Source organism: Anser anser (assembly GCF_964211835.1).
Source record: "Anser anser genome assembly, chromosome: 3".
Taxonomy (NCBI): Eukaryota; Metazoa; Chordata; class Aves; order Anseriformes; family Anatidae; genus Anser; species Anser anser.
Window position 1 is genome coordinate 24,998,228 of NC_139722.1, and position 22,733 is coordinate 25,020,960.

Genomic DNA, 22,733 nt, shown 5'->3' on the forward strand with positions numbered 1-22,733 from the left:
AATACCAAGAGTAATGTATTTAACCATAGTTCTAGATGGAAGTGCTGAAGAAGCCACAATATGGTGGAAGTTTGTGGAAACTATTTATAACTGTCTTTATGTTCGAAAAGGAAAATTTCTAGTCTAGCAATTTTAGTAGAGACAGCTGCTGTGGTGCTCTTGGTGGTTTTTGTTTATCATAATGGTAGTACACTATATCCAGGCAATAAAATTAGTTGTAAATCTGACTCCCTTAAAACACAATGTCATGTAATGGTTCCATCAAAAATGAATCTTAGTAGTTCAACTAAAGTTTCCTTATTTTTAACAAATTCCTTGTTCCATGCTTTCATTTAGTCATAAGCAACAGGATGTACTGCGACTCTACTTATGTTCTTGCAAAAGCCTATGACGCTGAAGTCCATGGCACAGTCTCTACAGTGTAGGATCATGGCCTACAGACCCAATAAGATATTTTTTCTGAATGTAATTCTCAGTTACAGGACGAAGAAATTCTTATTCATCTCCAGAGAGCAGTAGAAAGTACATTTTAGCTGATACAGCTTCTATTTTCAGACTCTTTCATAAATGTGTCTAAGGTATGGTGTTAAATGCTGTGCTCTGTCTTCCAGAAATTGAGGTTAAAATAATTCACAGCTAATATGAAAAAAATGCTACATGAACCTATGCCAACTTCTCTCCTTCTAGTCCTGGTTTCACAGATATAAAAGTTGTAATAAGCACCTTGATTCCTAACTCTCATACCTTTGATCCAACCACATGAAAAAAAAAATTGTTTGTTATAAAATTTATTCATAAGATAGTTGCAGAATCAAATTCCATCTTCAGCAGATTTATTTTGCATTGTTTGTGTTTTACTGGGCTTGTGTGTGTATGTATGTATATATAGACATACTTCTGTTCTTGTTCTTACTGCTTTGTGATTTATTATGTGTTGATGAGATTCTGTTGTAGACCTTGGAGGCTTTTCCAAAGACAAGAAGTTCTACTGTCATGTTTTCCTTATAATGATTTATGTCTTGTATATTGAAGTTATTTTTCAGAACTATTTAAAAGATTGTCTAAATTCATGATTTTTAAAAACACTGCTATTTAATAGTTGCCTAAAGATGGTCCCAGAGGCTGTAATCAAAAAAGGGCCTCACTATTAGAAAGGTAGACTTCTGTCATTATTTTTCACTGAACATAAAACAGGACTCCGCATCCTAGTGCATTATACAAATCCAAAACAAAAGATAGTGTCTGCCCCAATGACCTTTTGATCTAAGGAAGAATGTTTCCATCCTTCTTTTTTTTTTTTGTTGTTGTTCCTGACCAGTCTGAAAGGTCACACTTTATCCATATCCCGTTTTACCAAATTTATTTGTAGTCCTGAAGCATTATCAACTTAATTTCAAGTGGAAGACTCTGGCAATAGTTGACACAAGGGATTTCTACCTGCGGAACTGATTCCAGGCAGATTTTGCTGACCTTCAAAAGGCTTTGCTGCATGGAATGACTATTTTTAAAGCTATTGTAGGGAGAGACTTTTAATGGGAGTATGTTTGCCTGAGGGAGGGGATTTTTATGGGTAGTCTGAAAGGGGCTGAATTTTGTTGGCTGTTTTAAGAGTATCTGTTAATTAGTACCTTTTAAAGTAATAAGTTTTGGAGAATCCAGAGAAAACATGTAAAATTTTTATTTAATGTTAATTTCCTAAAATCAAAGGAGATGCACATTTAAGAATCAATTTAAGAGGTACCTTTTCAGTTAAAACTGAAAAACTTTAGAAGTCTTTCAAAAGATTTGCCTAGCCTCAGACATTCCTCTGTGATTTGAGGTAAGTTTCAAGTTCCTGAAAGAGCTGCAGTTTCAACACAAAGCAAGGTCAACCTCTTTAGGTTTTATTGAGTAGTAGTGTTGAAATTCTGGGTTTAGTCCAACATGAAGGATGTAAACAACCCTGTGTATGTTGATTAAAATGTTTTGAGCAAAACTTTGTCGTTTGAAATTATATGCCTGGGTTAATTGTGGTTTAGAAGAAAAAAAAAATAGGAACAGCACAAACTAAAGTGCTGTTTTTCCCATTCCATTGAGTTTTCAGTATTGCTTAGCACAAGTTTATAGAACAAAATATGTGTTTTCTTGAAGCGGTAACACAGTGTGATTCTGACACATACTCGGTACTGTGTGGATTGGACCAGTTGCTGCTTACTTATGTAGGAGATATGTAGGAGATGTATCATTTCATTTGACATGTAATTAGACAAAGCAGGAGAAGCATTCTGCCTTTTCTGGGATCATTTGTCAAATTTATGAATTTTTTCAGGGTTAACTGGACTAGTTCTAGTTTCATGCTGTCTTTGAAGAATGTTGAAGATGTGGTGTTGGCTATTTCCCTTACCAGAAGTCTTCAGCACTTTCTACTGTCTTCAACCATTTACAGGGCCTGCTTTTTCTACGGCATTCCAAATTTGTCTAGCACGCAACCCTAACTAGGTGACTGTGTGTCTAACTGTGCGTGCCTGACAATTTATCTGTGATTTATAAGCAAAAGAAGCAGTGCTTCATGAAGATACAATGTGCACATAGACACTTTTTAGTAATATCCAAAATGGAATGTGTGTAATTATACAGCTTCTGGTTTAATGCCATTTTCACATTTGAACTTCTGTCTTGGTGAGTCAGCACTTCCAGTTTCAAGGTTAAATAAATTTAGGAAAGAAACCACATATGTTGTAATATTTGGGCCATATTGTACTTAACCAGATAATTATGTTGTGTTTGTAGGTATGCTGTTTAACTTTTCTGTGCAAGTTGTCTTTCTCATGGCATTTGCAAATTGAGTAGAAAGAGACCTTTGGTCTGTTACCTAAATGTTAACAAAAACTGAAAATTAAGGAAAGAGGGCACTGTAAAGGATTTTTATAACTCTGGCCTCATAGATCTTGCTGAGGTAAACACAGGATCATTTCTGTTTGGGAAAAAAAAAAAAAAAAGATTTATTTTTTTTTGGTATTTTGTGATCTAGCAAGTTATGATAATAGGTGAAAATTGCTGTACAGAGTGGTATATTTCAAGTTTTCTAGTGTTCTAAAAATGTTTTTGAATCACTTCACATATGTTGTTATGTTTGTATGGCATTAGGGGAATTGATTATTGCCTTTAATAGCTTTGATGAGGCACTATTAGTGAAAACCCTCTTACCTGTTTTTCATCTCAGACAACTGCATGCCATAATTAGGTGTACTTCAAAAGCCAAATTAAACTGAATGAAAGAAGTAACCAGTAAGGATGTTCTCTTGAGCATTCATTCTTACCATGATGAATGATGCTTGTTTTTCTCTTCTCTTTAATTAGAATGTTTCTACATTTGCCAAAGAAAATGTTGGAATGCAGACAAAAACTGAAATTATAGGAACAGGGCTTGATGTAATAGCTTATTTGTAAAGGAAACACAACTTGTTTGGTATTTTATTGAAACAGGAAGTTCAGAACCTCAGTACACAGAAGTACAACAAATTCTCAGGTGCTAGTTGAGTCATCTGTTGTTGGAAGTAGTCTCATAGAAGGCTTCCCCTTGATTTAGTTTTAATCTTCAATTAACAAAGGGAAGGAAATTACATACAGATTTAGTTTTAGATTATGTGCAAAGGTCTGTGGCTTTTTAGCTGTCACCCTGATGTGCATGCTTTGTGAGTATGACATTGGTACAACTGGATTGTGTCTGAGTGAATATATTCAGCTTTTAATGAGCATAAAAATTCTGATGTATTTCATTTGTGAAAAAATGTAAAGCTTGCTTAATCAAAATACTCTGATTTTTCTCCCTCTCATCATCTCCTACTTGATTTCAGCTTTACAGCAAACTGTAGAAGTAATCATCTGTGATAAGGTGATAAATGATAAAACCAGTAGGTTTAAGTTTAGTATTTATTATTTATTTTTTAATTGCCATATTTGTTTGTAATAATAGGTCTGGTATACAGCAGAAAAGAGCATGGTGATACCATGTAGTTTTGTTTAGCTGTGAAATCTTCAAAAAGGCATTTGGGAATCTGCATGTGTATTTTCTCTGTAGAAGGCAGCTTTTTCCCTTCTTCAAAGGTCTGTATGACACTGGCCTTCTTTGATTGAGAATGATTTTATTGAATTCCCTCCAAATCCCATCATCGTTGTTCCTCTGTTTAACCCCAGAAGTACTCCAGTACTGTAAAGTGAATTCTCCTTTCCTCCACCAGTGGCCTGAGTAATGTAGCTCTCTCCATACTTGTCCATCAGGTAAGGACAAGTGCATTAGCACTTTAATCAGAAATAATGTTTTAATGAAGAAATTCATGGGTAACATTAGGACTATCATGTCAGCTCCTAAATTATAAAGTTAATATAACTTTAAAACAAAAATAGATGCATGATTCAGTGAGTTTGCAGGACATTTATAAATCTTTGCCTTATGCAGGGCTAGCTAGATTAAATTCTTTTTCTCCATCTTTTTCTCCATCTCCATACACTCCACCTAAGTAGTGTGTGTGGTATAGTATAGTGCACATGCATGCAACAGTACCTTCTACCATCACGGTAGTTTGCATTGTTACAGGACTAAAGCTGTATTCCTGTGATGCCCACCTTATTCCAACTGTTTTTACTGGGAATTCTGGACTGGGATAGAGCCATAGGCAGTAAATATTTATTTACAATATTTTACTTTAAAAAAAATAAAAATAAAGTGTATGTTCTTCTGTGGGGATGGGGAGGAGTTCTTGAGCGTTTGTCTTCTATCTAAGCTATCGAGTTGTTTGACTAGAAAATAACTTCAGTAATTTTGTTCGAGTCTTCCTGTGCTTTAGGGTATTTATCCTGCATCTAAGCTCAAAAATCCAGTTGCTCATAGTTTATATACAGTATTTGCTGAGTATTTTTTGGTCTGAATTGTTACAGCTTGCTTGTGCAATGACAACCTCTTGAAAAGGCTTTCTGCTCTTACTGAAGCACTTCAGATAAAATCAGATAGGCTAAAAAGCAGTAGTCTCTCTGTCCAGCCTAATTCTTAGATGAAGAACAGTAAGAATATAGGAAAGGAACTCGGAGGACAGGGTCAGTTCTCTGACCCTACAAACTTTGCTCAGCTACCATGAGAAGTCACTGAAAGTCCACTACCATAATAAGTCTGTCTAGTTCTCTGTTTTTAACCGTGTCATAGCTGGCAATCTCAATTTTAAAACAAAAGCAAATTTCATAGGGAATTTATAAAAACATTTCTAATAATAATAATGATGATTACATTTGCAGTGAACAGAAAGTAGACCTTTCTGTGCAGAGAAAATAAACTGTGTCAGGTACTGCGGCTCTACCCTGCTAACTTTCATAACACTAAAATTATTCTGTGTTCTCAACATAGTTCATTATCCCTCAGCTATAGACAACAATATCACAACTTGCTGACAAAATGTAGTCAAAAAGTCCTTTCTTTGGTAATCATACATTTATTGCCATGCTAAAATGTTCAAGAGTTCATTAAAGGAATCTTCAAATAGAACGTGTCACTTTCTGTAGTGTCCTTCCTTCAGTACCTATGAAGAAAGTGGTGCTCTCAAAAAAGATCTTTTCTTGAGTTCTTTTCATTTGAAAAGCACCTGGTCAGATATTTAAACACTTTTTTCAGCTGTGTGTGCTGGCAGCTCCATTAGTGCTGGAGGGTAAAGTGTCTTTGCTTTCCATACTTCCCATGGGATCTTTTCGTCTAACATGACACAATTAGACAAAGCAGAGATGTTATTGCACACAGGTAATTATTGCTGCCATGGAGGAGCAATTATTGCTGCTGATCAGGGAAGCTGTAGACCAGAAGGAATGGTGATCATAGTTCTATCAGGAATGTCTAAAAGTTGCCCAAAGCTGTTATATTATTTGCAGCCTGCAGAATTCCATAGGTTGCACTGATTTGTTTGATGCCAAGTAAACTTTTGAATGAGTTTATTTTGGTAGTTCTTAGACAACTTTAAAGGTGTTTCTCTGTTAATATTGATGTAATTTCAACTGAGCTTTTAGTTTGTATTTTAAAAAACAAACATTCCCTGCTACTTTTCACTGCAGTGCGTGTCTCACTCTAAATACAGAGAATTCCATACAACTTCTGAAAGTGACTCTTAGGGCTTCTGCTGTGCTCAGTCATTACCAGGCATCTTTTTTAAACAATATAAGAAAAAAACAAAACAAAAAAAAAAATCAGCTTTTATTAATACACTGCTTTTTCATTATTAGGTGTCCTGTTATGTTGTAATAGATTGGCTGCTGAACAGAAGCATTTTATATTTTTGTTAGTGAGGGAATACTTCAGGCTGCCCTACTTAGATGGTACTGTTTTCCTCTGTTGATACTTAAAAAATAAATAAATAAAATGAACGAGAAACTTTTTTAAAAACTAATTTGCTGATGCCTATTTTTTTAAAGCCAAGTCTGTCTTATTTGTCTCACTGAACCATATCAAAAAAAGATTGAGAAAAGTCAATCCTAAGAAATTTGAAGGAAAATGAACTGATCATGTTCAAGCTTTGACATATTTCATAAAGCTGTTGAAAAGCAAGCCATGAAAGCCAGATTTATGAGCTTTTTTAAAGTTATTTGTAGATTCCCAAGACGATTGTGTTCCCATCACTTACTGTAGCCTTTAAAACTCAAATGACGCTTAAAAATATTCATGTTTGGCACACACTGAGTTACTGCTGGGCGTTGCAATGGCATTCAGCTAAAACTGAGGAGTAGAGAGAAGAATGTACTCTGCCTTTGCTTCAGTCATTTCAGTCAGTTGAGGTAGAGCAAAAGGACTCACATAATCTTATTTTAAAGATAAAACGAGGATTTTTTTAATGCTAAGATTACTTTTATTGTGGGTTAATACAACTGTTTGTGGAAAGAGCCTTTTGGGAACAGCTGTGTAACCCTTCACATTTGCCAGGCTTTTCCTTTCAACAAGATCACTGATTTTGTTATTACTGGAATAGAAAACCCTTTTATTTATCAAAGCATTATGCATCTGCACTTTGCCAGGTATAGCAAATCTGTTGACAACACTGGATTTATCATTTACTGTTAAAGGCAAAAAGAAGGATTCTCCATATCCCTAAACCAGCAAAACAAATGTCGTTTTTGAAGATATTACTGCACAATATCCTGTGTTGATTAAATAGAAAGTTAACCTGTCCAGAATGATTCAGTATCTGAAAAGTCTAAGGTAGTTAAAGTAAGATTATCCCTTTCAATGTATTTAATGCAAATACTAGTCTTCCATGTTTGATGTTTTGATTTTATGTAGTATTCAACCAGGGGAATATCAAGTTGATTTCAGTGAATTGCAGCACATTGTTATCTTATGGAATTGCTGTTTCAGTACAGCCTTTCACCAATGAAATATACTTAGTTTGAAATGTATTATTTCATTCTGTGTAAATGCAGATATGTTTACTCCCCTGTGATTAAACATGCTATTTCCTTCATTAATATTTAGTTCCTTACTTCTTCGCTGAAATTAATGATGTATTAATAGGCTAGGTACTGTCTCATGCAATAGGTACTGGTATGTAAATAATAATAATTAGCCTTATGTGGGTTCAGAGTTCAATAAGCCTAGAGGATACTATATAAAAAATATGTATAGCTTCTTACTGTTGCCATGTGAGAATGAGCTATGAGATAACAATAAGGGCAAGTCACAACTGTTAGCATTAAAAAAAATAATGGTAAATTTAGCTGAGCTTGTTATTTATGTGCAGGTAAGAAGTCAGTTTAAAAGAAGCATCCCATACCTATATCGCTACCCTATTACATCTGCCCAAAGTGACTTCATTCTCACTTGTGTAAATGTCTATACACCACTAGCGCAGATGAATGGGAATGGATCTGCAGAGTGGATGTGCAGAGTTCATGCTGAGAGCACCTTGCACACAATGCTTGGCTCAGGGGTCTGGACGAGGTCCAGTCCGGTCCCCTCAACCATGCACATCTTCTGGTTCTGTTCCATCCAAAAGGAGTCCCATCCTGTGCAGTTGATGGCTGCTCCACAACAGGAACCAGAAGATCAGTAAATAGGAATGACCAAGAGGTTAGTTTCAAAAACACTCTCCCATCTTGAATTAAACCAGGGAGAATGTATCTTTTCCGCAGAAGGTCTTGTGAGAATATATCCAGCAAGAACAGATCTTTGTCAACCATGAAGAAAACCAGGTCCATGCACGTAGTGCGTACCTTTTAAAGCTGCTGATACTTGTCTAATGCAAATCACTGGGAGGCTGAGGGTTTTCTCGTTTGTGTTGGCACAACTGCATTTGTTCAACTGTCAGCTGTCCCAGTTAAGAGAAAACACTTTCTGGTTTTAGTTTATTTCCTTTTCAATTTTGAGACATATAAACATATAAACTGAGTCAGATGGAGAGTCCTACCAGTAGTGCCAGATAGAAAATGGTGGATTCAGTAAGGCTCACTGAAGATCTCCTGCACAGATGATCTGTGTATGCTCAAATCAGCTCTTCATCATACACAGAATGAGGCCACCACACCAGCACACTTGTCAGTCATTGGCATAAACTTTATAGCTGTCCTATCCATATTCTTCATTTGTTATCTCAGATTTTTCTAAGCTACCGGGCAGAAAAATTTGATTAATCATGACCTAAAGTAGTAGAACTGTAAATTGATTCTGTAAGTGGTAATCTGCTGCCCAGCTTCTTAAAGCCAGCTTTGTTGTTATCAATATTGCAAATTAAGATATGGATTTGATTAAAGAATCTCAAACTGCTTTTAAGTTGTAGCCATTTACACTGCAATTCCTATCACAGTCTACGTGGACTTTGTCCACTTGTCTATTTGAATATAAAGGTGTTGTTTCACTTCAATTAGTTATTCATGTCGCTTATCCTGTTCCAAAGAATGTAATTATTGCAGAAAAACCCTTTTTGATAAATTGTTTGCATACTTAAGCTCCCAGTCCTGCACAGATTTTTACAAATTCCTAATTCTGTACAGACAAATAGTCTAATTGAGGTCGATGGCATTACTCATGTGCGTAAGGAAAAGGTTGGAATTAAAATAACCTTAAAAGGAATAAGGAATGATCAGAAATTGGTATGATGGAATTCAGCAAAGACATGTGCAAAGTAGGAGGAGAAATAATCATCTGCAGACATACAAAATGAGATTGACAATGCAATATTGCTGCCAGAAGAGCGTTTTAGAAGATCCGAAACAGAACTTATGTCACCTGTGTCTTACTCTGATGAAAGAAGCAGGCATACTGGGATATGTTAACAGGAATGCTCTAAGATACACAAATAGTTTGCAGCATATGCAGCAGTGGTAAGGCCTGCACTGGAGTATTGTGTCTAGCTTTGGGCACTACATTTTAAGAAAGATGCGGATCAATTGGAGAGCGTCCAGGGGAGACTAACAAAATGATCAGAGGTCTAGAAAATATGACCCATGAGCAAAGACTGAAAGAGCTGTGTTTGTTTAGTCTAGAGAATAGAAGACTGAGGGGAGACACGATAGCAGTCTTCAAGTATTTAAAAGGTTGTTGCAAATAGGAAGAGAATAAATTGTTCTCAGTGTCCGTTGGCACTTGGACAAGAAGTAATGGGCTCAAAATGCAGCAAAGGCAATTTAGGTTATATTATTAGGAAAAGCTTTCTGCCTGTACAAGGAGATAAGCGTTGGAATAGATTGTGCATGGAGGTTGAGAATTTCTGTCTTTGAATTTTATGGGGATTCCTGGGGGCTTGTCACTTGTAGTCTATGTAAGCTAGTGGTATGCCAATGATGTGTGGCATAGAGTTGTATGTCGCACACTGGTATACCACTTCAGAGGGATACGTGGAACAGTGCTGCTTTATTTATATTCATGTGAGTAAAAAAACACCCAATTATAAATAGTAATTATACGCAGAATTTTGACATAAATTTGCAATTGCAGTTTGCAATCTCATTACTGCCTGATGGTCAGCTGAGTTTCAATCTCTTGAAATTAGACAGCAGTTAAGGTGGACAAGTTCTTGAGGCATTCCTGAAACAAGTTGTGAACATTTTCTAATCCAGAAAAAAATCCTTCTTTCTTTAGCTAGTCTGTAATTAGAGGATTTTTTAATTTCAAAAAGAATTATTTTGTGTTGAAACTGAGTGCAAATGTATTCAATTCTGAATGTTTTTGAAGTTGAAGACAGTCGCAGTAAAATAACCACATCTTAACAGTCTTAACAGAGTGTTTTTAAGTGATGTGTATTGGAAATACAGCTCCTTAATTAGATGTCATACTTAACAGGGAAAAGACTTATTGTTTTGCCATGATTTGTTTTTTATTAATCTATAGCTGAAAATGTTGATATTACATAGCATTTAAAAATAGTTCTAGCTTTGGAAAACAAGGAAATTAAACTAAAAATAAGTGAATTTGTTATCTTTTTTCCTGCAAAAATTTGCTCTGCCGGAAAAAATGGTTCAAAACATCTTCCAGTATAATTTTGAATGTCCGCCAAACAGTAGATTTATTTGCCAAACGTTTTCATACAGTATTCCCAGTGAGACTCAGTCTTTCAGAGAATAAATTGGTGAAATTAACTTTTCTTATCAGTCTATGGGGTTTGAGAGAAGCAAGGTTGTCTGCCAACACATAGTGGAAAGAAACAGTATTAGCTAAATTGTCTGGTTTCTAGCTTTCTTCCCTTCACCCACATCTTGGCCAGGAAACACTTACATGAAGGACTATGCAGAGGAGGGGAAGAAACTGTGTTTTGAAGAAGTTTCCAGATAATATGGGTCTTTACAGTATGTCATTTATCTTCTTTTACTTTCCTTTTTCTTTTTCAAGAGCAGACGTAGAAAGTTTCTTTTTTTCTGGAGCAAATTTTCCGCCCTATCTTTTAGAAGTTTCTCCCTCTGCTTCTAGCTCTGGGCTCAGTGCAACTTCTACTGCACAGACGTGTACGGAGCCTGCCTGTGCATCGTCCCAGGCTGCGTGCATGTGCTGGGATGCTGAGGTAGCTTGAATGAGCATTCAAGAAGCGAGTTCTCACTTCTGTCTGGCTGAAGGCTTATGCTTCTCAAATTTGACAGATAGAGAGCTTCTGTTTTAGCCAAAAGATATCACTATCCCGTGGAAAAGTTGTTTCAATCAAGATTGAGAAACATGCATGCACTACTTGGAAATAATTTGTATGAATGCTGCAAATTGAGTTTTGCTCTGAGGATGAAAAGCAGCTCTATCAACGATAAATGCATTTTGTGCTAAACTGCAGAATAAGGTTATTGGTGCTACTGAGACACTAGTGTGATAGTGTGGCTTGATCCAGCTGGGGTCCTGCATCTATGTGAAGTGCCATTGATTTGAAAAAGACTTTTCAGAGCCAAAGATCTATTTCTGTGTGAAACATCTTGCTGAGTGTAGTTGTTTCCAGCTCTTAACATGCTCTTTTATAAGGGAGAGTACCAATTTATTTATCTAGTACAGCATTTCAGTGTAATTTTTAATTAGAGATTTTAATTAATATTTGAATTTTAAAATTGTCAATTTTATTTAAAAAAAACCAGCAAACTGCTAAAGTAAATCACAAGGAAATAAAACTAAAATGGTGAGCTCTTAATTGAAGTAGAAAACGTATGTATGCCACACATTCTTCCTACAAAAATAGAGTTTCTGTTTTGGTTAGTTGTTTCCATTCTTCTAATAAACCTGATATTTTGAAAGATGAAAAAGAGCGTTTCTTCTTTGTCCTGCAGGAGAGCTACTGCATTGTTAACACAAACTTCCTTGATCCCGGTAGGGTCCTGCAGATTCTGCAAATTCCTCACTGCAGGATAACAGGACTTTCAGAAGTCTGCACGCTGCAATACACCCCTCTTTATCAGAAGCAGGCTGATGCTTCACTTTTGTGTATGTATGTGAGCCCTTGATCTTTAAATGTACATGGGGTTCCACATATGTGTTTTCCTTTTAAATTTTTACGAAATGACGGACTGTCTGAAAATGCATGTAACCATGCAAGTGTAACGTTTCCTAACGGTGCTGTAGCTTTGAGTGTGTTCTTCCCAAGGTCTTTGTACAAATTACAAAAACTGGAAACACAGATGTCACTTGGCCCATACATTTATCTGTATTGAAATCATATGAATATTAATATAGTAGAGCTTCAGATTTCCCCAGCAACATCAATCAACTATACTAAATGGATATACTATTTTATGTGCCTCTTTTGTTAAAGTTGTAGATTATCAAACTATAAAGGCTGGACATTTTGTTATAGCAATTTTGTTTTATGGCATTTAGTATAGTTCACCATTTATCAGAATGGTGAACTAATCCAATGGTCAGATTCTTTTCTCCTTCATGGAAATAAGTAATTTCTCAACAACTTCAAATGAAATAATACTTTCTCTTTTGATAGTTATAAGCTATAAAACTCACAGTCTTACGTCTGCAATTTTGTCTTCTGCTTGCATTTGATAAAATGTCTATTATTTTTGCTAGTAACGTTAATCAGTATGTAATATATAGCTTTTCATAAATTCAGTAAATATTAAAAAAAAAACCTTTTTCAAATAGGTATTGCTAAGGTTTCTGATCCTATATATGTTAGGTAGTAATAACAAAATAAATTTAAAGATTATTTTAGTGGATTTTTTTATCTCTGTTGAATAGCAGAAATTAAGAATAAAGATTTACCATAATGCTTATTTTTATTGTGTAATACATGACAATTTTTGAGATATGTATAATTATTACAGATTATTCACATTTGAATTCTAGCCTACAAATAGTTTCTCTTAATTGTAATAATTCAGAACCATATATTCCATTTAATTTATGTGAAGTATTATTACTCTAAGAGCATTTTAGACTGAAAATTTCTTCATGTGCTATTTTCTGAAAGTACACCGAAAATCATGTGCTGTTCATAGGATGTTAGCAGTGTAATTGCTGAAAAATGTCCAAGTACATCCAGAAGGATTAGTTTCCTTGCATTTTCTATTACTTGAATTCAGGTATCCGTTCAGATATCAGATATACCTTAGGAGAAGTACATACATAATTCACAAAGTAAAAATAATTTATTACTGAAAACAAATTACTCTTTCTTATGTGTAACTTAAACTAACATTTGAAGGCAAGTTTATTTTAACTCTTATCCAATTGAATGTTTTCTTAAAACCTTGAAGTTATGATTCACTTGATGATGAACTGTGTGCCATTCCTTCTTGTTCTTGAGCTTAACTTTTTCACATAGAACTAAAACAAAACAAAGAAAAGGGGGAGGGGGGGGAACAGATTGATGTATTATAAAAAATATAAATCAAATTTGACTCCATTACTTCCAGCATTTCACCCAGCAAAAGCAAGCACACAATCACATATTTTTCCCCTCTTTTGCTGTCTTCTGCTCATCTTCTCTTGCTGATGAGATTTGGGTCCTGACTTAACAAATAGATAATACCTTTGTGGAACTTGATGGCTATTTCCTGAGCATCATACAAAGATCAAATCCTTGGACTTTTATGGGGTTTTGTGTTTGTTCCCGCACCCCACCCAGCAAGAGCTATTTTCATAAAGTTCTAGGCAAAGTTACAAAGTTTTTTGTTTTGTTTTGTTTTGTTTTGTTTTGTTTTAATACATGCACTTTTGGTTTGTGTCCAGTCATAGGAGAGAGGAGAGTCGGTGAAATGTATTTCTTTTTTATAATGAAGAAAAGTTGTAGTTTTTATTTTACATTCTCCATAAGTTTTATTTGTCTCAAGAGCAATTTTTCCTTTCAAAATGTAAGTAAGTTCAACAAACGTACATTAATGGTACATTTTTGAGACACGCGTACATATAATAGGTATTGTCCTGCCATTCATCCAGTTAGTGAAAGAACGAGACTCCTAATACTCAAGATTTTAACAAAAAGAGTAAATATGAGATTCTGTGAGATTCTCTTCTATGAGATTCTGTTTTTCTGATCATTGCTAATACATCTGATCAGAAAGAAAAATTGGTGTCAGTGTCTGATAGCATAGCAGGCAGTGGTGCTGTCTGTTGTAGTACAGACTGACACGTCTGTAACTATAACTACCAACTAATATATACACAATTTGTGGAAATAATTATTTTGGGGGGCGTGAAGTTTTCCCAGGCTTGGTCTCTTCTGAGGAATTATTTATTTTTTTTTCACCGCTTACCCAAAATCAGTATGGTTTCAAAGGGCTGGTAGCGCTCCTGGAGTGCCGTGAACTCTTTGATGTTGCAAAGGCAGCTGAGTCAATTCGGTGTAGGAGCTAGATTGCACTGTTTAATCCCACAGCCCAGCAGTGTGTGGTCGGCTAGCTGCCTCTGCAACAACTGGCGAGTCCCATATTTTTCAGGTTAGTGGCCCAGAAAGCAAAGCTAACCTTCCAAAATGCTCCATGAGCTCTGAACATGAATGCTACTGCTTTTCCCTGGCTGGAGGATGTGTGTGGAGATCCTGCGTGCTTGAGCAAATATAAGCACAGCTGCAGTGGTGGTTCAGGTGAAGGAAAAGTGAATGTGAAGTTCCGTGCCGAAGCTGTCCTTTACTGATATATCAGGGCTGTATTGTATTCCTACTTCATCCTCTTGGCGAATGAGTTGGTAATACACACAGCTGGAATTGTAATGGAAGCTGAAGAACATAATCTCTATCGCATGTCTGAATTTCACTGTCCTGGGTTCCTTTAACGTACACTAAACATGGAGAATAAATCAAGCTGTTTGTGAGCAGTAGCTGAGGCAAGTGTTGGGTGCTCAAATTTTGAATTTCTTGATTTGTTGGTTAGCTGTGTATGTATTTGCATTTATTATTAACTTAATCCAGAAGTTCTTCCTATATGAAGACCTACCATAGTTTTCATTGTGGTGGAAGCAAGGAAATGCTTTCAGGGAAAATGGTTGAGGAAGTGGGAACACTGCTCTTTTCAATCATATTCTCTAAAATATGTGAAATAGCAGGACGGCAACAATTATATTTTGTCTTCTGTCTAAAACAAGTCCTGTTGCATTTTGAAGATAACAGCTTCTCATAACTAATCATTTTTGTCTTTAAAAATGTGGAGTTCCAGGTTGACAAAAACAATGTAACATCTGTCTCCATGACTTAAACCTGATTCGTTTTAGGTAAACAAACATTAAAGTCTCATGCTAATTGTCTTTCCTCCATTCATTGCAGCTGATTCATCCAAATAAACAATTTCAGAGATCTTCTCTTATCACATTGTATCTGTCATGAAGCTTTTCTGAGATTGATGTGAAGGGACTACTATTTTTACTTGACTATAATTTGTTCTTTAATTCATTGACCATGCTTAACACAAGCAGTTCTGTAGTTTCATGACCACACATATTTTTAATGATAAAAATGAATGACTGCTGTCCCAGTAATACTAAAATCATGAAACTGCTCCATAGACACCACTTGGAGATTGCAAAGTGTTTTATGTGCCTGAGCTAGTCCCATTTGATGGGACTGATCCACTGATCATGGCCTCAAAGGCTCACAAGGCCCATTGGCCAGTGATGCTCCTGCCAAATTCTAAATCTGATACCATATGTTAAAACTGTACAGTGCATAGTTTTCGGTATTTCACGACATCAAGATGCCCAGCATCCAGATGTTTCTAGAGGAGCATTCTGCTCAGATGGAGAAAGGTGGTACATACAAAGTCCAAAAACAGATCTGCACATGTGTAAAGTATCACGTGCCAACATATGTACAGCAATTGCAATCAGACGTGGTCACTGCATGAATGTTGAACAATTCTCTGCCTGTGATCATTTGTCTGGCCAAGAGTTAACGCTCTTTCTCTGAACTGAGCTGGGGTCCTCTGAATTCTGCAATGTAACTCTGCTTCGACGCTGTGCTCGACAAAATTATTTAGAAGCTGTTTGGCTTCCATGAGACAAGATTATGTGCCATGTCGTTCATAAATCTAAGTTCACAAAGGAGAAGAAAATACAGGCTATATTTTTGGGTTGTGCTTCAGGTTTTTTTGGCCTGGTTCATCCGTAGCAGTCACTGTCTTTATAACTTGCTGAATTCAGAATACAAAGAATCAGTTTAGTTTTATTCTCAAGAGAGCAGCCAAGGAATTAACAAGAACAGAAAGCTGAATTCGGTATTGGTGGAGGAGAGCTCAGAATTCAAGTTTGGATTGACTTGTCCAAGAACGGCACGCAAGACAGTGGCACAGAAATGACCCGAGCTATGAAGCACGGGCTTCACGCTTCACTGGTGACCTGCCTAATTGGTCATAAGTGCTAAGGCAACGTACTTTGACTTTCATCTGAGAATCTGCGAAGACTCCATGGAAGTATTTGGCTTTATAAGACCTTGTAAACCAGGTGAAGACTCTTTTGGCTGCACATCTGCAAAGCACATCTACTATTGCATTAACATCTTAAGTGCCTGTGGTTTCACAGTACTTTTGTGCCAGCACTGGAGGAAGGAATCCACTCAACAAGTAATTTCTTCAGCTACTGGTTACACCTCTTCACTGACTGCAGTTCAGCCCTTTTATGTAAACCAGATATATACAGTGTCCTTTTTGCTATATAAGGTGCTTATGTTGCTCATCTGTATGAAAAAATCCGAGCATCACATAACATTAAACCTTTACTTTTGTTCTCATCTTACTCCTAGACCGTTATATATTTTCTGAATTTTGTCAAGGGATACAGACTCATAAATGTTAAATACATTAATTTGGCAGGTCAATGGCAATCTCACTTTTAAGAATTTTGGGCTTCGTTCTTCATTTATTTTAGTATTAAAACTTTATATTGCTTACCATGGGTTGTACACTTGTTCTGTGCACTGCTTTCATGCACAGTATACCTACAGGAAATGGTTTTAATTGCTGAACCACTGTCCCATCTGATATATACAGATAAGAAAATTTGCCCCATATAAATCAAGGTTTTTATTGGATAGCATTAGAGGCTACACTATATTCACAGAGGACTTCCTTTTTTGCTTTTGTGTAGACAGAAGTGTTTACACAAAACAGTCAGTTTTCTGTGAGTTCTGTTACATTTATGTCACTTCATGTATCTCACAGAAAATGCAGTTGGTACAGGAAGACAGGAGAGGTAAAGAGGTTACAAATTCATTCAAACTGTCAATTAGATATATTTGTAAAGCCCCCAGATACAAACTGATGAACACTATATATTGTAAAGGCTTTCACCGTTTGTATTTCTGCCAAAATACTCTAATTATTTAGAAAATCCTTTACAATGTCTATGTAATGGCACTGTTATAAGAATGTAGGATTATGGTGAAAGATAATTCTGTCAAGAGCTTTAAGAGGTCTTACAGGTAAGCCACCTGGCCTATGACTTAAGAGTCTCAGCTCTGGTTTTGGAATTATATCAATCAAGTGTATCATATATGGTAATTTTAGTTTCTATATCAAAAAAAATAAAACAATAAAATACAGAAAATTCATTGTATATTTTACCCAAGAGTTTCTGATAGACATGAAAAGTAAAGTTTGTATTCATGTTCTCTCATTCTTTTTTCCTGAATTAATGAAAAGAATGATTAGTTTTACTCTGAGTGGAAATATACCACAACGTTTATCAATTTCTTTGTTTCCTCACATACAGATCTGCAGACTTCAGCGTCACCTATCAACAGGAAACTACCAGCAGAATCTCTTTTCAAACCAGCCTGTAATGTTTGTATCTCCCACCAGTCAGCCGCCCTGCAAAAATCTGATTGAACTTATACAGCTGTCAGGAGGAAAAGTATGTAAAGCCTTACGTCAGGCAAAAATCTGCATAGGAAAATACCCAGGAAAGAAGTACCAGGAAATAAAATGTTTATCAGAAAAATGGATATTAGGTAAGACACTATACTTCAACCCATATAAAATATTATGGAATATGTATTCAAAACTGGACTATAAATTGTTTACTAAACTGAGGTTATGGAGAAGGAGATGGAACAGACTGTTACAGTTATGTTTTCAGTAAGGTTGTCTCTGTGATGAGGACGTTCTGTTAAAAACTAAGGCTTCTTTGTGATGATCTGACTACTCACCTTTTTAATTTTATGAAGAACAAATTTAATTTAAAAATATATATTTTTTTCAAACTTGTATATGATTTTCTCATTTAGAACAAACTAGATTATGGGAAAATCCCACAGGATAATTTCTTTTTAAAAAAGAAATGTTTGTCAATTTATTAAGACACAATAAGAAAGATTTTTAACTGGTATAAACTGGCATAGCACTACTGAAATGCAGTAACAGGCACTCTCTGATAATCTGTCCTGAATTATATGTTATACATCTGACAGTTTTCTGCAGTCACTGATTTCCACTTGGAAAAAGTTTATATTTAAAATCTTCTGTTAGTTTCCTAAGAGCTATTAGTCCATTACTTTTCCATTATTCCATCACAGTTCTAAAGGTTATCTCATTGCAGGGATTCAGATGTAAAATAAAATTTTATGTCAAACTCCTCTAGATAGTACCCCACTCAAACTCTGGCAGTAACTGTACAACACAAATTGATGTTATATGAGACTACATAAGTAAGTCCTAATCTCTTGACTGTTAATGCTATCAGATCATAATGACTTAAACCTGAAAGAAAATAACTCAAAAGGAGAAATGTAAAGTGAGCCATAAGAGAATACTTGTCTAAATGCAAGTGTTACTTGATACCTGAAGATAAAATTGTGAAGAGTTGAAAGAGATGCACAAGGAGAAGGCATCGTTTTTCTACGTGTGCCTTTCTCTAGCTTTCTCTGTGCCTTTCTCTAGCTTTGAAGAAGACTTTAAAGACCAAACGTGGCCAAAAATAGTGACTTGGTGAGCATACCAGAGGTTTGCACAAGACTAAAAATATTATATAGTAAATTAAACATAAAAGTTTCTCATAATATTTCAGTGGTTAATTTCAGGTGGACAACTGTAATAATCAAGACTGGCATTTTACAGTATGTGCAATTTAATACCAATCTCCTAATACCCATCTCCTTCTGTTACATAATAAATAAAAGGAAGACTGAGGAAAAAGTGTGCCCCCTCCGTAAGGAAATGGAAGACCTGGTTATCCAGAAAATGGAGAAGGCTGAAGTACTCAATGACTTTTTTGCCTCAGTCTTCACTAGCAAGTGCTCTAGTTATACCTCCTAAGTTGCAGAAGACAAAGATGGGGACTGGGAGAACGAAGAACTGTAGGAGAAGATCAGGTTCAAGACCATCTAAAGAACCTGAAGGTGCACAAGTCCATGGGACCTGATGAAATGCATCTGTGGGTCCTGAGGGAACTCACAGATGAATTTGCTAAGCCACTATCCATCATATTTGAGAAGTTGTGGCAGTCAGGTGAAGTTCCCACTGTCTGAAAGAGGGGAAAGATAACCCCATTTTTAAAATGGGAAAAAAGGAAGACCTGGGGAAATACAGGCCAGTCAGTCTCACCTCTGTGCCTGGCAAGATCATGGAGCAGATCCCCTTGAAAACTGTTAAGGCACATGGAAAATAAGGATGTGATTGGTGACAAGCAACATGGCTTCCCTAAGAGCAAATTATGCCTGACAAATCTGGTGGCCTCCTACAACAGGGTGACAGCATTGGTGGATAGGGGAAGCAACTGACATCATCTGCCTGGACTTGTGCAAAGTATTTGACACTGTTCCAATGCTATCCTTGTCTCTAAACTGGAGAGACATGGATTTGATGGATGAACCTCTCGGTGGGTTAGGAATTGGCTGGATGGTCACACTCAAAGAGTTGCGGTAAACGTCTCAATGTCCAGGTGGAGATCGGTAATGGGTAGTGTCCCTCAGGAGTCAGTATTGGAACTGATGCTATTTAACAACTTTGTTGGTCATGTGGACAGTGGGATCAATTGCACCGTCAGCTGATGACACCAAGTTTGCTGATGACACCAAGCTATGTGTCGTGGTCAACACGCTGGAGGGAAGGGATGCCATCCAGAGGGACCTGGACAGGCTTGAGAGGTGGGCCTGTGTGAACCTCATGAGGTTCAACAAGGCCCAGTGCAAGGTCCTGCATCTGGGCCGGGGCAATCCCAAGCACAAACACAGGCTGGGTGGAGAATGGATTGAGAGCAGCCCTGAGGAGAAGGACCTGGGGGTGTTGCTTGAGAAGAAGTTCGACGTGAGCTGGCAACATGCACTTGCAACCCAGAAAGCCAACCGTATCCTAGGCTGCATCAAAAGAAGCATGGCCAGCAGGGTGACTGAGGTGATTCTCCCCCTCTACTCTGCTCGCGTGAGACCCTGCTTGGAGTGCTGCATTCAGCTCTGGGGCCCCCAGCACAAGAAGGACGTGGATGTATTAGAACGAGTTGTGAGAAGGACCACAAAGATGATCAAGGGGCTGGAGCACCTCTCCTATGAAGACAGGCTGAGGGAGCTGGGGTTGTTCAGCCTGGAGAAGAGAAGGCTCCAGGGAGACCTTACAGCGGCCTTGCAGTACCTAAAGGGGGCCTACAGGAAAGCTGGGGAGGGACTCTGTCAGGGAGTGCAGTGATAGGACAAGAAGTAACAGTTTTAAAATAAAAAGGGTAGATTTACATTAGATATTAGGAAGATATTGTTCACTATGAGGCTGTGAGGCACTGGAACAGGTTGCCCAGAGAAGCTGTGGGTGCCCCATCCCTGGAGGTGCTCAAGGCCAGGCTGGATGGGGCTTTGGGCAAGCTGGTCTGGTGGGAGGTGTCCCTGCCTGTGGCAGGGGGCTTGGAACCAGATGACATTTAAAGTCAATTCCAACTTATACCATTCTTTGGTCCTATGACTCTGTAATTGTTAATTTTGTCTTGTACATATTCAGCCAAGTACCACTGCGTGAAACTCCTTCAAGAGTGCTCTGGCATGTGATCTCTCTTGTGGCACAGCTGACTTCTACTGGTCCCATGGATGCCTGCCTCACCCTAATCCAGCATCTCCTAAACTACATGGAGCTGGATTGACCAAGCTCAGCCCATCAGTGAATCGGTGGAGCTGTGTATCTGGCTGCATAGTCTCACACATTACATAGAGGCTCTGAATTCTGTGTGCTTTTACAAATTTCTCAAATTTCTTTTGCATTCTGTTGGTGCCTTTTCTGTTGCTATGTCTTGCTGATGTGGTATGGTTATAGAAACACCAGCTAACAGATTTGAAATGATGAATCAGCAGAATTTGGAAAAAAGAAGTGTTTCTATATGGTACCTTAATGGGTACAGGTCTTTGAAGCTTAGCCCCTCTCTCAGGAACATTAAAACAGTGGCTGTCTGTCCCTACAAATTGCCATCATAATCAAATAATTAAGTCAAATCTGAAGTTTGTCTAATCTTTGACACTTCACTGTTGTAATCCAGTTTGTGGTTATCTGCTGTTAGTACAAAATGCCAGTTAACTTGCTTAGTGTTGACCTAAAAAAAAAAAAAAAAAAAAAACCTATAGGTATATAATATAGCACTGTTTTTTAAACTTAAATAAATGGTAGGTGTTTCCAATATTATCATCTGACTGTTTGTATTTGTTTTAGGGTCTTTCTCTCTCTGTTTTCTCAGCTCCACTGGACTGCTCTGAAGTACATTGCTGCCTTATAATCTGTTTCTTGTGCACATGATCTTAAATAATCCTGCCTTTTTATTTCTTTTAGATTCAGTCACTCAGCATACAATATGTCCTATGGAAAACTACATTTTTCAGCTGTGAGCTAACTCAAGAGCTTCCATATGGCTGCAAGGAACCAAGCCTGGTTTGTCTTCAACAACAAACTAAGCTGTGAATAAAATTTCTAAGAGAATGCAAGTTACATATTTATTAAATACGGTGAAATGTTTTCTACATTTTTATTACTTATATAAATGTTTATCTTGTGATTATTTTTTTAATAATAAAGTTCTTCCCAAATAAAATCATTGTGCTTCTATTTATTTGTTGAAGACCTTTGGACCTAAAAGTTGAGTGAATTGTTATGTTCTGGGTGGAAGTAGAAAGATGCTTTCCAATCTCAGAGTGAATTTGATTCTGTTTTAGTGCAGTTAAAAGCTGTCCGTGCAGTGTGGGTGACTGTGCCCGAGCTAACTTTGGTGTAGTTAGCAGGAGCTGTGCCACCAGTGCATGGGTTCTGTAGGTTCCTCTATTCTGAGCACCCATGTGGACAGCTGGAGGCCCATGTTGCCATATCTTCTTGACCACTGCTAAATAAGTTTGTTTTGGTAAAAGGATAAGGTGGTTTATCGTCCTTAACTCACACATCCCAATGTAAACTTGTAAACTTCTACATTCATTTTTCAAAAGTAATTCTAACTCATTAATTATGTTCAGATGCCTTCAAATGTCTTACATCTAGTCTGAAACCATGAACAGCTACTGATCCCGAGTCAAATGAATTAAGGCAGCACATCATTCATTCATGCACTCAAATCTCTTGAAAATGGAACTCTTCAATAAATCCTTTAGGCATGTTTGAAAAATGTACGCAAATATTTTAAATGTTAAAATCTTCTTCAATCTGTGTTTTTGTTTTTAGCAGGTACAAATATTTGGATATAAATTATGTTGTGAAATATTTGGCTATAAATGCACAACCTCCTTTACATATTTGCAGGGCCCATCAAAATAATATATTATCATCATAGAGGATAAAGTATTACCCAGTAACTTAACAGCAGCTTATACCTCACACCTTCCAAACTCTATGCGCCCCTGAGTACTGCCAAACAATGGAAATTCTGTACAAAAAAT

At 36.8% G+C, this 22,733-nt stretch overlaps 1 protein-coding gene across 3 annotated transcripts in view; it reads left to right on the plus strand.

Moving 5' to 3' along the window:
• Positions 1-21,901, plus strand: part of MCPH1 (microcephalin 1) — a 130,533-nt gene extending 108,632 nt beyond the window's left edge. For all 3 annotated transcript variants that reach the window (XM_083830809.1, XM_083830811.1, XM_083830812.1), the window contains 2 exons: positions 17,618-17,855; positions 21,643-21,901. In XM_083830809.1, coding sequence (XP_083686935.1) covers positions 17,618-17,855; positions 21,643-21,698 — 294 coding nt within the window. In that variant the 3' untranslated portion in view covers positions 21,699-21,901. The remainder of the gene's footprint in view (positions 1-17,617; positions 17,856-21,642) is intronic.
• The last annotated feature ends 832 nt before the right edge of the window (positions 21,902-22,733 follow it).